This window comes from Chrysemys picta, chromosome 2 (genome assembly GCF_011386835.1).
Source record: "Chrysemys picta bellii isolate R12L10 chromosome 2, ASM1138683v2, whole genome shotgun sequence".
NCBI lineage: Eukaryota > Metazoa > Chordata > Testudines > Emydidae > Chrysemys > Chrysemys picta.
The window spans coordinates 68,189,067-68,204,737 of NC_088792.1; the positions used below are offsets into that span (position 1 = coordinate 68,189,067).

The window sequence follows — 15,671 nt, forward strand, 5'->3', positions numbered from 1 at the left end:
TACCCCGCAGATCCTCATTGACCCAAAAAGACCACTGATATTTTGATCAGGACAAGGCCCAAAGCATTAACCAGATTAACCTGTACTTACATTGGGAGGGATTCACACTCTATGTGGTTGGGAATTTAACTTTATGGTAAAAATTCCACATAATCAAACCTCAGTTTATCATCAGAACAATATGATATTATTAGCTAAAACCATTTGAAAAGGATTTATAGGCTGGCTTATGTTCGCTCAGGTTTAATTTAAAGCCACTGTGAAACCAAAATAATATGTACCTTGTCTCCTTTGAGGCCTTTGTCACCCCTCTCTCCTCTGGCTCCCTGGGATGGGGGGAGGAATGGTAGAAATAAAGACAATTTTTACTGTGTCATAGGGAATTTTTTTCTTGTCTGTGTGAAGCATTAAACAGGGGAGGGCAGTTTAGTAACATATCGTAACATTCACAGTATGTGGCTGACAGCAGATTATAAATTCACTTAAAAACGTTCCTTATTATTAATATTTATATTACAGCAGTATCTAGATTAGAACTCATTAGAAAAAAGGACACATTTGCTAAACTTGAATTTTTTCAACCGGCTCTAGTCTGGAGGCCGCAAACATTGTGCTATGCGTTATCTTCACACATGATAAGGGACTTTCTCTGCCTCCCAGAGCCTATGATCTAAACAGATAGATGATAGACAAAGGAAGGATTACTATGCTCATTTTACAAATAGGGAACATAGAGAGAAAATGATTCACACAAGTCCAAATAGGGAGTCTGAAGAAGAGCTTGGAATTGAATCCAGTGCTTTGGGAGCTCAGCCCAATGCTTATACCACATGCCCATCTTTCTTCTCAGTACAAGTCTTAATACCACTCTCCTTTCATAGGACCTTCTGATTTCACATCCTCAGCATCTCAATCTTGGGGGAGGAATAGCTTAGTGCTTTGAGCATTGGCCTGCTAAACCCAGGGTTATGAGTTTAATCCTTGAGGGGGCCACTTAGGGATCTAGGGCAAAATCAGTACTTGGTCTTGCTAGTGAAGGCAGGGGGCTAGACTCAATTACCTTTCAGGGTCCCTTCCAGTTCTGAGATAGGTATATCTCCTTATATTATAATGGTATATATTACATTTCTACAATAGTTTCCATTATTGCTTTCAATGATTAAGTTATTGTAACACTGACCTTTTCTCCTCTACTTCCAGGGTAACCCTAAAAGGGAAAGAGAGACATTTTACTGCTTCACATTTTCTAGATCTTCCAAGAAGTGAATTCACATCTTGCAAATTTGAAAGTCAGGGGGGAAAAAAGCTTAAATAATTAGTTGCATCAACTTCTAAATCCAAATCTTTTCTTTGTAGATTGTAAGAGAGCAGAGAAAAAGTTATAGCTATGAAGGTACAAGACAAAGGCAAGATATTCCAGCCCATAAGACAGCATGAAAAAGCCAGCAGGTAAAGCAAGCATGCTAATCATGTTTGAAATTGCTTTAAAAACTAAAAGAGCAGAAAGCAAATTCAATTACTGGTTTAATTAAATCTTATCCAGTCTCTGCAATTAATAACCCCAAGCAATTTTAGAAATAATTTCCCAGTCACCTTTTTTTTCCTCCTAAGTGGCAAATATTAAGTGAAGTCCCTAAAATACGTTTTAGTTGGCTTCCAATGTGAAGATTACTATGACTTTTAGTTTTTCCTTCTTAAGAAATACCCAACAAATAGCCTGGGAGCATGTATGATTCCGTGCTATGTTAGGGATAGAAAGCTAAGGGAGGTGTCATTTTGTTCTTAAAAATCTACAGAATCATAATTTCAATGGGGTCACCCTCTGCAGCATGGCAGGAGGACTTGCCCCCTCTCATCCAGCACCAGGTCCCTTAGGTTTTGATAATACAGCATCATCAGAAATGGGTTGAAATTGTGCATCATTTGAAACCCCTTTTTACTATGAACACAACGGTACCAAATATGGCCTAGAATAATTATGGCACGTAAACATAGCAATAAATGTCATTGAGGGGTCGATAGGCATAACACAGCATCCAAATCCTTTTCCCCAGTTTTTCCTGACAACCCCAGAACTCCATCAAATTTTGATCAAAACATTACCTATGGCTGAGATAGCTTCCAAGAAATAGCCAAGCACCATATAGACTTATTAGGTTCTGTTAAATGCCAAGAAGGGGCTATTTTAAAGCTACAGGACAATCTTAATCCACTGGCAACGCACTTGTGTATGATGGACCTGAGCTCCTCAATATCATGACGAAAGCAGTCTTCAGTGATGAGCTAGTTAGAGATGTCAATTGAAGGGACATTTTGGGTCATGTCTTGTATGAAGCCTTCAAAACCCAACAGATTATCCAAGCCTCCATCAATCTATGCGCTCCCGTCAAGAAGAACAGATTCAAGCTGTGCTTTAATGCAAAGAAGAAAGTCAGAGTGAAGATTGGCAGGGACTACTACAGAGCTAAGCACAGACAGGTCATTGTTTGTTCATCTCCTGATCGTGTCCAGATCTCATCAGAATGTTGATCTACGCGAGACTTTGGGAGAGAACAACTTTTCCATGGTATCACGATCCACGTTCGAATGAAATAGAATAATGCATGTTTCAGGTGAACAGCAAACTAATGCACATCTTGCATGCTCTTCCTAAGCCAGCACCCACTAACAGTGAGACTAGTAACTGATGCCAGCAGAGGCCGTTCAGCATAGCAATCAGATGGCATGGCTGAGGTACAAGCTCTCATCAAACCAGAAACAGTTAACACCTGCTGAGATTTGGCTGAATACTTCATCATGAGGATACAGAGAAAATACTGGACTTTTGACAAAGTCCTCCTGGTGTTTGATGTGTATGCAGAGGAATCAATTAAACATATTACCAGAAAGAAGAGTCTTCATGGTATTGAACCTGTCCAATACAAAATCACTGACTTCACGAACACCTCCAATGTCACAATGAAGAAGCTACTGTCTCATATTTGCATGAAGTACAAGTTATCCTCATACCTAGCAGGAGAAATGCTTCAGCATATGAAGAATTACTCAAAGAATTCCATCATCATCACATGGCATAATGAAGCTGCTGCCTTGCACTGTTCAGTGGAGTTTCTTGGTAGTCCTATGAGGAGGCTGACACTAAAATTATCTTGCCTGCCATCAATGCCACAGAGAGGGGGGCTACTAAACTTTGGATTTTTGCACAAGACACAGATGTCCTAATGCTCTCTGTCAGACACTACCCACGGCTTCAGCAAGATTCTGTTTTTGTGCCTGCTGCTGGAGAACAGAATCACAGTCTGTCCCTCAGAGATGTGTTCCTATCGCTCAGACCTTAAAAGCCACCTCACTGCCCAGTTTCCACAGGATGTGACACTCCTGGATGGTTGGCTGGAAAAATCAAATTATTTTATTGGAATACATTTGATCTAGCCTCCATAGACTCTCACCTCACCGTGAAGGTGTTCAGCAGGGCTGAGATAGTTACTGATGAGGTCAAATGCACTTGGAAGCATTCGCATGCTGAGTTTATCATTTGATGACCAACATTATGACACTTGCACAGCTAGGTTGATGGATGTTTTCCAAGAAGCAAAGGGAGAAAAATTGCCACTGACAAGGGGTGTGTTTATACCTGCTATCAAGAGGACAAATTGTCAAGCAATGGAATGACTCCAGGATGATCAAGCACATCCAAAACTGCCCTCCTCTGTTGGGCATGGATGGGTCTGTAAGGATGGACTGATCACATCAGTTGTGTGTGAAATACCAGGCATTCCTGAATCAATCATTCAGCTAATCAAATGCTTGTGTGCAAAGACCAGATGCTCACCAGCCTGCAAATGTTTGGCCAGCAGCCTGCCTTGTACAGAGATGTGTGAGCATGGTGCAGACGAGGACAACTTTTGTGATAATGTGTCTAGCAGAGGTGCCTTGTTTTCAGTCCTACATGGCAAGGCTAATTTTCCTAGGATTACCAAAAATCAATGTCTTTTTTAGGTAAGCAACGCATCCCTGTGTTAATGCATAATTAGAAAAAGTTGATTTTTAAATATTTTCTTCAATATACATCTACATAATTGTTCCAGGTTTGTCACTGTATTTGTGGTAGAAAAGGCGTTCAAATAATACCCAACTCGATTGTACTATCAAAATTTCCATCAACTCGAGGAACTGGTGCTGGGAGACCATGGGGAGGGGTGGTCAGAGGGCCTGCCATGCTGCAGAGAGTGACACCATTGAAATGATGATTCTGTAGATTTTTACAAATCAAATGACACTCACCTTCCCTTTCTATCACTAAGTTGTCCATGTAATGAAATTTTACTACACTACGCTCCCAGACTAAAACGGCTGCATCTATTTCTTCTTTCCTGCTCCGTTTTTGAGTAAGGTAGTGACGTAAAGAGCAGGATGAAATAACACACTCTCTGCATTGGTCAGCGTACAATTGACATTTGAGTTCGGGTCATATTTGGAAATCCTTGTTGGTTGCATGAGAGAGATTGTGCTATTCTTGTCATGTTAAAGACATTAGTTCAGCTCTAACATTGAACACAAGGCCTATCCTCAGTGTGTACGTATCATGGGAGGGCATGGGAGCACATAGGCAGTTTACTGCCTTCTTTGTTTTTTATTCCTTTAACTGTTGCAAATTTACACTCTACGAAAAATATAGATGCTAAGGCCATATACTGTTCTCCTGTCCCCCTCTCTCTTCACATCCAAGTGGGCAGCACAGTCTTCATATCCTGCACCACATGCTGAACAGTTTGCAGACTTGTACACAGAGGAAATGCCCTGTGAAGTATCACAGCACAAATGTTAACTGGCTGCTCTAGTACATAGTGCTCTATTTCCAACTTGGCATCACAAATGTAGAGCAGATAAGTGTAAATGTAAAGCAAAAAAGCAAATAATTGACCCAAAGTTTTGCTCAGAAAGAAAGTTCTGGCTCTTCATATAATTAGCATCCCAGGCAAGTCTGGAAATTCCTGGAATCTAGGTACTGAGACTCCATAGTGAGCAGAATAACTGTGACTGATTGTGTCTGAATTACTGGGGTATTCACACACCTCCCACTAAGCCCACATAGTCTTGATTTCAATCTACTCTTTGGTTGTTCCAACATCCAGGCCACGAATCTCAACGAACTAGCTTCAGGACATTGTACTGCATGTTCTGTGCAGCCATCAGGGTACCCCCATTAGAGCCTTCCTCTCCCACAAGAGAAACGGGTTTCAGCACTTTTGAGGGAAGGATTAAGCCATCAGAGAAGAGACCTCATATTTTACCTTTTCCAGTTCCCTCATATTTTGTGTCATACACGTATACATTCAGAAGCCATAATATACAAAGAAATAAAATAAATAATAATAATATAGAATCTGATATCCAGAGACACCATCGTGTACATGGGGCAAATTCTTCCCACTATTAAACACAGCAACGAGAGTACATGGTTATAACAGAGGATGAATTTGTCCACATAATCTTACGGGACTGAAGGGAAAATAGTGGGATGGGTTACATGCGCTTTGCTCTTAAAATGAATCTCTTCCTGATTACATTGATGTACACCAAAACATTTGCGTAAGAAGTTAGGAAAGTACCCACAGCAGGCCATATTGCACAACCTTTTTTAGCTTCAAGAAGAAAATCTTGTAGTTTTAATTGTATTTAAAAGAAAACCCCAAAGCCTACTGTTATTTAAAACAGAACCAAAATATCCACACGTGCTTTCTAACCAGTTCATGAGGGAAGCAACAGAGTACTAGAAACCGATGTCTGAATATATAGCAGTTGGGTTAACAAACCTTTGAGCCAATTGGTCCTCTTGTACCTTGCAATCCCATCACACCCAAATCCCCCTTTTCACCCTAGAGGGGTTAAAAAAAAAGAGTTAACAACTGTGGCTTTTGAAAGGTGTCATATTGGAACAACTGATGATTCTGTTTTTGTATGAAACATGCCTGACTTTAACAACTCTCAGTGTAGTTTTATAGTGTAAATCCAAACTGTATACTGCCAACTGACTTAGCCTGAGTCATCAGGCATTTTCTCATTTCTTCCACTCTCATCTCTTTGGGTATGATTTTCTTTCTAAGTAATATATGCTTTAGTTTTCCCAGACCTGCACAAGGATATGTGGGCAAATTATTCCCAGTAGCATTTTCCCCAATGCCAAGGTGTATAGACTCAACCTGGTGTGCCTTAATGATACCACCTCCCTGGGTTATAGTGACCAAATGTTGTAGTCTGCTGGGATCCTCTTGGTATGGAGGGATACAACCTGGCTGTTTTGACTGCCTGTCAGATGAGCATCTGAGAAGGGGGAGATCTGGAGTCACTGCAGAAGTAGCAGCCCTAGCAGGGAGGAAAACTTGGGCTCTTTGTGCTCCCTGCAGAAGGAAGTGCATTTGGCTTTTCCAGCCTCAGTGGTGAGCAAGATCTTCATGCTGGATGCAGCCTAGGCAAGGGGAGAGTTAATGGAGCTGAAGAGAAGACTTGGTGAAGCAATGTGGGAGAAGGCAGACCTGGAGGAAGGCTATGTCTAAGGGAGACTGGAAACCTGAAAGAGGACTAATGAGGAAGGAAAGAGAAAGGAGACCTGGAGATGGGGAAAGAGGGAGAAAACAGCCCCTAGGAGGTTTGTAGAAAGAAAAAGGTCTGGAAGAATAACTAAGGGAAAGGAAGGCCTCTGGAATTTGGAAAATGGGAGACAGAAGACCTGGATGTGGAAAATGGAGGGAAAGAGGAACATACTTGAGGGAAACAAGCACAGGCACCTATAGAAATCTATTTAGGCCAAGCCAACCTTACCATCGATTGGTGGGAAACAGAAATAAGTGAAGAGTAGAAGACACAAACAAAGGAAACAAGACACAAATCTAAAGCACAGCAGGAGAACAGAGGAGGTTGACAGAAGCAAAAGAACAAGAAATAAGGTAGGACTTGGAGCCAAGTTCTGAGGAAGAGATAAAGATGAGAAGGAGTGGGCTCTGTAAGGGGTAGGGTAAAAGCTACACTAATAGATGAAACAGGAGAAAATTGTCTGAATACAGAAAAAAGAACAGGAGTACTTGTGGCACCTTAGAGACTAACAAATTTATTTGGGCATAAGCTTTGGTAGGCTAAAACCACTTTGCCCATATAAATTTGTTAGTCTCTAAGGTGCCACAAGTACTCCTCGTTCTTTTTGCTGATACCGACTAGCACGACTACCACTCTGAAACCTGAATACTGAAAGGCGCCCTTCACTAAAGGACTAGGATTCATGGATAGAAATGGCCAACTGAACCAGTTTTTCATTTTTAAAATATTGTTAATCTGCTCTCAGAGCTCAAAGTGTGGAGGTGCTAGATGGCTGAGCAATCCTCCCATTCTCATTGCTGCCACTGGGGGGAAAAACTGGTGCGTATGATGACTTTTGAGAGGGATCATTTCCCCACTCCCACCACAAATGGAGCACTGAGCCCTTTGATGCCAATGACCATTGTGCAGATTAAGTTCAGAGACGCTTCAAAATACAGACACTACCATGTACAGTACCTGGCTCCCACCAGCATGTCCCTGCAGCTCCTAGGCAGAGAGGCCAGGGGGTTCTGCGCGATGTCTGTGCCCGCAGGTGCCAGCCCCACAGCTCCCATTGGCTGCGATTCCTGGCCAATGGGAGCTGCGGAGCCGGCGCTCGTGGCGGGAGCAGTTGGCAGAGCCCCCTGGCTGCCCCTCCCCCTAGGAGCTGCAGGGACATGCTGATCGGAGCTGGGTAGAGAGACCGCAAGGCTCCCCTCCCCGCCCTGCCCAGCACCAGCGGGGTCTCAGGTCACACACCGCCACCCCCTGCTGCACGGGTCCCGGTCCGCGTGCCCCTGCCCACCTCCCACCCCCCCAGCACAAGCAGGGGTCCCGGGCCATCCCCCCCCCAGCACCTGCGGCACCCCCGGACCACCACCACCACCCCGAGCAGCGGCCCAAGTTTTAGTTAGGGTTATATAGTAAAAGTCATGGACAGGTCATGGGCCATGAATTTTTGTTTACTGCCCATGACCTGTCCATGACTTTTACTAAAAATACCCGTGACTAAAATGTTGCTACCACACCCCCTGTCTTGAAGTGGATAGCTCAGTGGTTTGAGCATTGGCCTGCTAAACCCAGGGTTGTGAGTTCAATCCTTGAGGGGGCCATTTAGGAATCTGGGGCAAAAATCTGTCTGGAGATTGGTCCTGCTTTGAGCAGGGGGTTGGACTAGATGACCTCCTGAGGTCCCTTCCAACCCTGACAGTCTATCTAAAGTGGTTTCCATTATTATACAGAGTTTACAGTTTGCTTCAATGGGTCTCAGCACCCCCACCGTACAAATTGTTCCAGCACCCCTGATTATTAGCAAGTCTCCGTTAGACTTGATTTGGCAATCTTAATTTAACATATTTTAATTCCTGAAGGGCAAGAAAAAATTACTCTGCTCAATATATACAAATTCAATGTAGTAAAAGTGTTTAAATGTTACCTTAGGTCCCATTGGCCCAGGCCATCCAATTGGTCCTGGCATTCCGGGGACACCTGGAGGACCTGGTCTACCCTTAAAAGGAAACAATCAAATATTATGACAATGGGTTTAATATCATTCCAGCACACAGGGTTTTATCACAGAGGAGATGCAAATTAGAGAAGAAGTACTTGAATATCTTCAGTACACTATCTTCAAGAAAAAAATTGCAACCGATACATTATTTTGGCTTTTTTTTTAAATCCCAAGCAGTCCATAGTATGCTTTCTGTTGATTCTAAGAAGAGAAATTTGGACTCTCAGAAACAAATATATTCTAATGCATAGTATATATATATATCAGTGCTGGAAGTATATATAGTATATATAGATCAGTGATGGGAGAAATCTACATGCAATTTACGAGATTCATTCTTAAAAACAGGATCAGGAAACCAAAGTCTGCCCTCATGTATGCCAGTTTAAATTAGGAGTAACCCCCTGTAGTTACACCAATGCAAACCAAATATACAGTAAGGGAGAACATAACTAGACCACAGTTGGCAACTTTCACATGGTAAATAAGCACCCTGACTTTCACAATAAGCCAAAAATCAAGCTAATCCCATTTCAAAACAAGCCAATCCTTAAGAACCCCAACACTCTATGGGACTAGATCCCCCCAGCGTGCAGTCTGGGACTGTGGTGGTCCCGCTGTGCACCCCTGACTCTCTCCCCCTCTTCCCCCAACTTGCCCCCCCTTGCCCCTGCTTGCTGGGAGATGATCAAAAAAAAGGAAGCAACGAGCTACAACAAGCAACAAGCTACAAGCCAAACAAGCTACAAGCTACAAGCCAAAACCTAGCCAACAAGCAACTCACAAGCCAATTAAGCCAAAAAGAAGCCCAGTGTCTGTGTTTTTTTCATGGGTTTGGCATGTCTGAAGTAGACCCATCGCATTTACTAACACTACATTTCTGTAGATTCATTTTACTTTCTTTTTCAAATGTTATCCTACGATATTGATATACTTTATTAATTATGACTATGTTACTTGTAAAAAAAAACTCTAGGACCAGATCCTGGCGCTACATCCATTTACACCAGCTGAGGAGCTGGCCTTAGAACTCCAATCAAGACCACTAGGGCTAAAAGTACGCCTTAGAATAAACCAGCCAGCTTTCACTGAGTAGTTGTGCTCACTTACTCTAGGACTGAATTTGGTGATTCTGACGATTTTAATGAGAAGAGCAAGTATTCCAGTGTCTAAGATATGCCGTCTCATTATCATGTTTGATGACACTTTCTGAAATATTACTATTTGGGAAACTCAGAGCTATACAGGTCATTTATTTCTTTTCTATCTGGCATTTGAAATCTAAAATAAATAAATAAATACTATATACATAATTCTTATATTTACATACTTTGAATTAATTTGAATTAATTGATTTGTACCTGTTGTTAAAATATTCAGTGTATTATTTAAAAGAGTGGCTATTTTCTTGGTGGAATGACCTAATCTCTGCATATCTCTGATTTCATCCTGCAGAGGAGTTTTTGGCTTCTTTTGAAAATTAATTACATTAAAAGGAACACTTAGCCAATGAGATGAAATTTTTTGTAACATGACATTTAGGGGCACATACTGTTGACAATATAGCATGGCTCACGTGTCAGCAAATGCAAGGTTGTAGTCAGAATATTGTGCTGGTGCCAGAACCCCTCAAGTATAATCACTAACAGTTATTTGTCTTTTGGCACAAAGGTCATTTAATTGAACCCTATTTTCAATGATTGTCTGACTTAGGCTTGTGTTTCTCTGTGGATGAGTCAGGATTTCAATTTTTACTGCTTTTATAACTGTTCCCAAAGTCTACTCCCTTGGGCGAAAAATATCTAGCTCAGGTTATTCTCTACTCTCTTTTAATAGTGTGGGTAGGAACATATCTTGTCATCCATTTTTACACAGAATTCAAATTGACATCTGGATCAACCCCTAATAGCTGCCACAAGTCAACTAGGAGGCTGGTGCATGATCCAGATTCTATAAACCTTGATTCATACCTTTCTTCCTGGTCTGCCAATTTCTCCCTGCCACAGGAAAAAAAAATGTATTAGTCATGGAGATACCAAGTGAAGAACAGCAGGTCATAAATTAATGTACTTAAAAACTGAATTGGGAAGATCTGTGTGTCTTGGACTTTACTCTATGAGCTAAAGTGGACAGTACTCACATAACAGAATAAATGGCATCTTCAATTATATTTGGGTCCCAATTCAGCAATCCCCCCCTATTCAGCAAAGCACTTAAACATATGCTTAGCGTTAGGTACATGCTTAAAATTAAGCTTCTGCTTAAGTCCTTTGCTGAATGTGTATGGACTTAAGCACGTTTAAATATTTTGCTGAATTGAAGCCAAAAAGATTAATGTGAAAACTATTTATTGTATCTTGAATGGACCCATATATTAGACATTGCATGGGACGGCTCTGCTTCCCGTTTCTTCAAATAGGGTATGATTTTCAAACGTTATTGTGCAACTTGGGACCATTGACTTCCAATGCAACTTGTGCTCCTTAAGTGCTTTTGGAAATCCCACCCAAAGGGTATCAGCAATCAGCCTTTCCTACAGAATTTTGTAGATATAGAAGGTGTCATTATGAAAAGCCATACAATAGGCCTACAATGAGACTGAACACTTATAACTGAACCTTTGCTTTAATGCCACCTGGATGCTGTAGATCAGTTTCAGGCTATAATTTAAACTCCCACTAGGTGATCAGATAGCAAGTATGAAAAATCGGGTCAGGGTGGGGGGGTATTATGTACCTATATAAGATAAAGCCCCAAATATTGGGACTGTCCCTATAAATTTGAGATATCCGGTCACCCTAACCCTCACCCGCCCAAAGAACCCTTCACCACCAAATAAAAACCAAAAACCCGAAAGCAAAACAAAATTCCAGCCACCTGCTCTCTGTCTTTCCCCTACCCTCCAAACAAACAAACAAACAAACAAACAAACAAAAGAGTTGATCCTTACTTTTTCCCCTCTTGGTCCCATCACACCAGGAATTCCTTGTGGGCCCTACAAAGAAAAGTGAAGGAAATTGTAAACTTACATTAAAAAAAGTACCCATTCATTGTTTTCCTTCCCCTGAGCTCTGTCCACCTGTCTGTCCTGAGAACTGAGAGTTCCTCTGGGAAGTGACTTCTCCCAAGTTCATAGGTGTTCGGTGTGCCAGTTCAGGCTCCTTTTTAATTGTAAGTGCTGTGCCCTCACTGAATGGCAGGAAATGGAGAGGTCTGGTGCAGTGAATGCAGAAAGGGCTGTTTTGAGGTGAGGAAGAAATAGCAAGAAAAGGGGTTGGAGTGGAATGAAGGGGCCAAACATCAAGGAAACTGATGGAACTCTGGAGAGCAAGAGATGGAAAGAATGCTGAAACTGGTGTGGAGTGCTAAAGGATCAAAAATTGAGGAGATTCGCTCAACCAAAATGACTGTAAATGGAATAGTCTAAAATGTATTCATTAGGCTTTGCAAAAAACGTTGTAATGGGAAGCTGTGACACGCTATAAACCTTTCTTCAGAATGAAACCACTGAAATAAGTACATTATTTTCCCTGCCATTGCAAGGGCCTTGGACATGGGTGCACCTCAGTCCCTCCTATCTCTCTATGTGGGACATAATAGCCTATTCTCCTGTGGGCTGTAATACTTGGATCTAATTTTGGTTGTTGGCTTTAATGAGTGGGTGCTGGGTGGTATTGGTGGCCTGTGATATACACAAAGTCAGACAGGGTGATCTAGTGGTGTCTTCTGGCCTTAAACTTTATGACTCCTTATCTTGGACAGGACTTCTCAGCCTTTTCAGTGCTGCAGCTCCCTTTTCTTTACCTAAGATCTCCTCACCTCTGCAACTTCCTTCCCATCTAGCCAGGACCTTTCTTCCATTTAACAATAAGAGAAGGGATGGATGGTTGCAAACTATAGGGATCAAAACCTCCAGGTTGAAAACCCCGATCATGGAAATTTTGCTGTGATTTTAAGAACTTCTCATTTTAGTGAACTGATATGATTTTTTTATTGTTTTGTTTTGCCCCCAAACAAAAAAGGTTTCTAATGGCAAAATCCACCTTTCGTTTTTTTGAAAAATAGTTGCAAAACAAATTATATTTACCTTCTCATAAACAAAACAGACAAATATTTGCTGGTTACATTTATAGGGTGAATTTTTTCACACAATTCCAGTTGTGAAAATGAAATGCCGTGCTCTGAAATATAATTTTCATAACTGCTGTTGTTGTAGCATTTTTAAACAAGGAGGTCCAAAATACTCTGCAAAAGATCTTGAGTCTCTCAAAAAAATTCTAACTGTTTAATTAAATCCCAAACTAAGTTATAGGTCTCAGTATCTCTGATATAAATTTCTCTCAAGCTGTCTGATGTCTAACTCAGTCTAAAGCTGTATTTTAGCTCATTGGGACCGGAGGGGACTCATTTCAATGAGTTGAGCAATGGAGGGGACTCTACACCTCACTGGGGGTGTTGGCCTGACCGATTCAAGTATCAGGCCATAAAACTGTATCAAACTATTTCATTTCTAATTTTCCTGAAGTGACAATTGAAATCATTACTGTGGCTTTGGTCAACAGGACACAGGTCATGGGCAATGATGACACAATCCGGAAGTCATTATTCAGGAAGGCTATGAAGAAGGCACTTTTGAAACTCCAGTCCCTAAAACACCACAAGTGGATTTAGTGTTTTAACTGAAAGAGGTGGAGGGATTTCGCCACTTCAGGTGAAGGCATCTCTACCATTAAACCAGGGGAGACTTTGAGCCTCAGCTCAGAAAGATTATGAAAAACAACTGTTTTGGTTTTAGAATGCACCAGATCTGAGATATTTTTTAAAAATTGTCCAGGGGAGTACATCCTCTGAGCCTTTATAGTGAGGGACTTTGCCCCCACCACACACATTACTTGGTTCAATTTTGAATACTGCCTGTTCGTCTCATATCAATTATACCATCCAAAACATAATGTAAACTAATCATCACACTGTATGAATAGGGCCAGATTCTACCCTCAGTTACACTCAACTATAGCTACTTGGAAGTCAGTGGAGTTATTTTAGGTTTACAGTGATGTAACTCAGAGTAGAATTTGGCCTGCTATCTGTATATAGGTAAATATATAGGTAAAATGAAAACGTAAAATTCATCTCAGATTCTGTAGAGAATAGTCAGTTTGTCTCACATCAGGGACATTCGAGTTACAAAAAAAAGGGTGTTTGGAGCTACTATCTTAGATTATTTATTTATTTATTTTAGTACCAGTATTTCCATCCCATGTGCCAAGAGCTGAAATGATACTCTCCAGAGGATTTTCTGCTCTAAGCTTTGGAATCATGAATCCTTTATAAAACACATTCCCACAGTTTATAATTAAAAATTCCCAGGGACATGCTACTCCATGATTGTAGTACAACCTGACAGCCAATTGTTTTCGTGCTCTAAGAAAATGAATTTCATAAATTCTTTAGCCACTTTAATAATACTATTTGTGTCAATGGTCTTTGTAGACCATCACATTCAGCATTATTGCTCTCCTAGTTAAGGAAGAATTGATGTATTCAGTTTTTCAGGAGTTCTATTTTTAGACTTAAATAACTATTGTCATCTTTCACACATATCGCAGCTTCATAAACCCTTTGGAACATCGCCGAGTACATTGTGGGACTGTATAATAATATACATAAGACCATGATCATTTGCACGTCACTAATCTACACACACCATATGCAAAATATGTCTGCCTCACCCCACGTTTCAGCAAAGATATAATAACAGGCGCTATAATGAGATCTCCTAAAATAAGAACTTATTACTTTTACAAAATACACTACAGAATAGTTACCAGTCTATTATGAAGTATTATTGTGTAAATAATTAAAAAGTAAACTCCATTTGAACAAAGTCCCTTAGTGTTGCTTTTTAAAATTGTGTCTGTGCACTTATACAGTGATTCTCAAAAGATCTCCCAGTCATAAAAATGCATTAGTGAGATTCTACTGTAGCATAGTACATATTTTTGGTATTATTTGTATTGCAGCAGTGTTTAGAGGCCCCCAGCCTAGATCAAGGCCCCATTGTGCTAGCCACTGTACTTTTCATAGTAAGAGACAGTCCCTGACCCAAAGAGCTTACAATTAGAGTTGAGTGGAAACTGGAATTTCTCTCCCATGACAAACTCCCACATATCCAGAATAAAATGTGATTCTGAATTGCAATGAAAAATTGAAAATTTCCCTGGGAGGAACATTTTAAAGTAATTTCATTTCAAAAGGACCAAAACTTTGTGTCATAAAATTCCTGATCCTCTTCTTTACCAGCTAATTTGACAAAGAATGGGAGGGGAAACAGTGGCAGAGATAGATGAAGTGACTTGCCCAAGGTCACAGAGCAGGTCAGTAGCAGAGTTGGAAATAGAAACCAGGTCTCCCGAGTCCCAGCCCAGTGCCCTAGCCACTGCACCATATTGCCTTTCATGTATAGACTGTATGCATTTAATTTATGGCACAGGTATTTCACTAAGATAAAACTGCATAGCTTTTAATCAGTGTTGAGGATTTTTCCTCATAATAGGGCATTCATTGGTGTCTGTGTAGAATCCACTTTTGCAAAACACGTCATTTTGTGAGGGCTCCAAGGCTTTATGGTCTTCTGTGCTGATATGTGCAAAACACTGTTTAACTCTTGGACCCAGCCTTTCATTTTCTGGTCTTCAACAGCCTACTGTTGCACTCAGCATTAAGGGGAAACTTTGTGCCACTCATCAGTCAATACTGGATCCGCACTGTAGTGCTCTGGCAAGAGTCTTATTGAATCCTCCATGCCTAGAAGGATGGATTCCCTAGTGGAAATTCCTGCAGAAAATTTTCAGCTGGTTCCTACTGTTTCCAGTTGGCAAGTAGGTTTCTAAACAGAGAACTGGATATTCTGCTAGAATACTCATTTCTAGGGCTCTTGATCCTCCAGTAGAAAACAACAGAGACCGATATTAAAAGAAAACCAGTAGAGACCAGTTGAAGGCTTGAAATGATGGTTCCTGAAATTTCCATGGAGGTTAAATGATTCAAGACTTTAGGCTGGTTTAAAGCAGATGAAAATGAAGTG

At 40.9% G+C, this 15,671-nt stretch overlaps 1 protein-coding gene across 3 annotated transcripts in view; it reads right to left on the reverse strand.

The window, feature by feature from the left end:
- COLQ (collagen like tail subunit of asymmetric acetylcholinesterase) overlaps positions 1–15,671 on the reverse strand; it is a 66,755-nt gene that overhangs the window by 20,714 nt on the left and 30,370 nt on the right. For all 3 annotated transcript variants that reach the window (XM_065587044.1, XM_005297020.4, XM_042861893.2), the window contains 6 exons: positions 11,535–11,579; positions 10,555–10,581; positions 8,510–8,581; positions 5,817–5,879; positions 1,181–1,207; positions 282–326 (listed from right to left, as the gene is read on the reverse strand). In XM_065587044.1, coding sequence (XP_065443116.1) covers positions 282–326; positions 1,181–1,207; positions 5,817–5,879; positions 8,510–8,581; positions 10,555–10,581; positions 11,535–11,579 — 279 coding nt within the window. The remainder of the gene's footprint in view (positions 1–281; positions 327–1,180; positions 1,208–5,816; positions 5,880–8,509; positions 8,582–10,554; positions 10,582–11,534; positions 11,580–15,671) is intronic.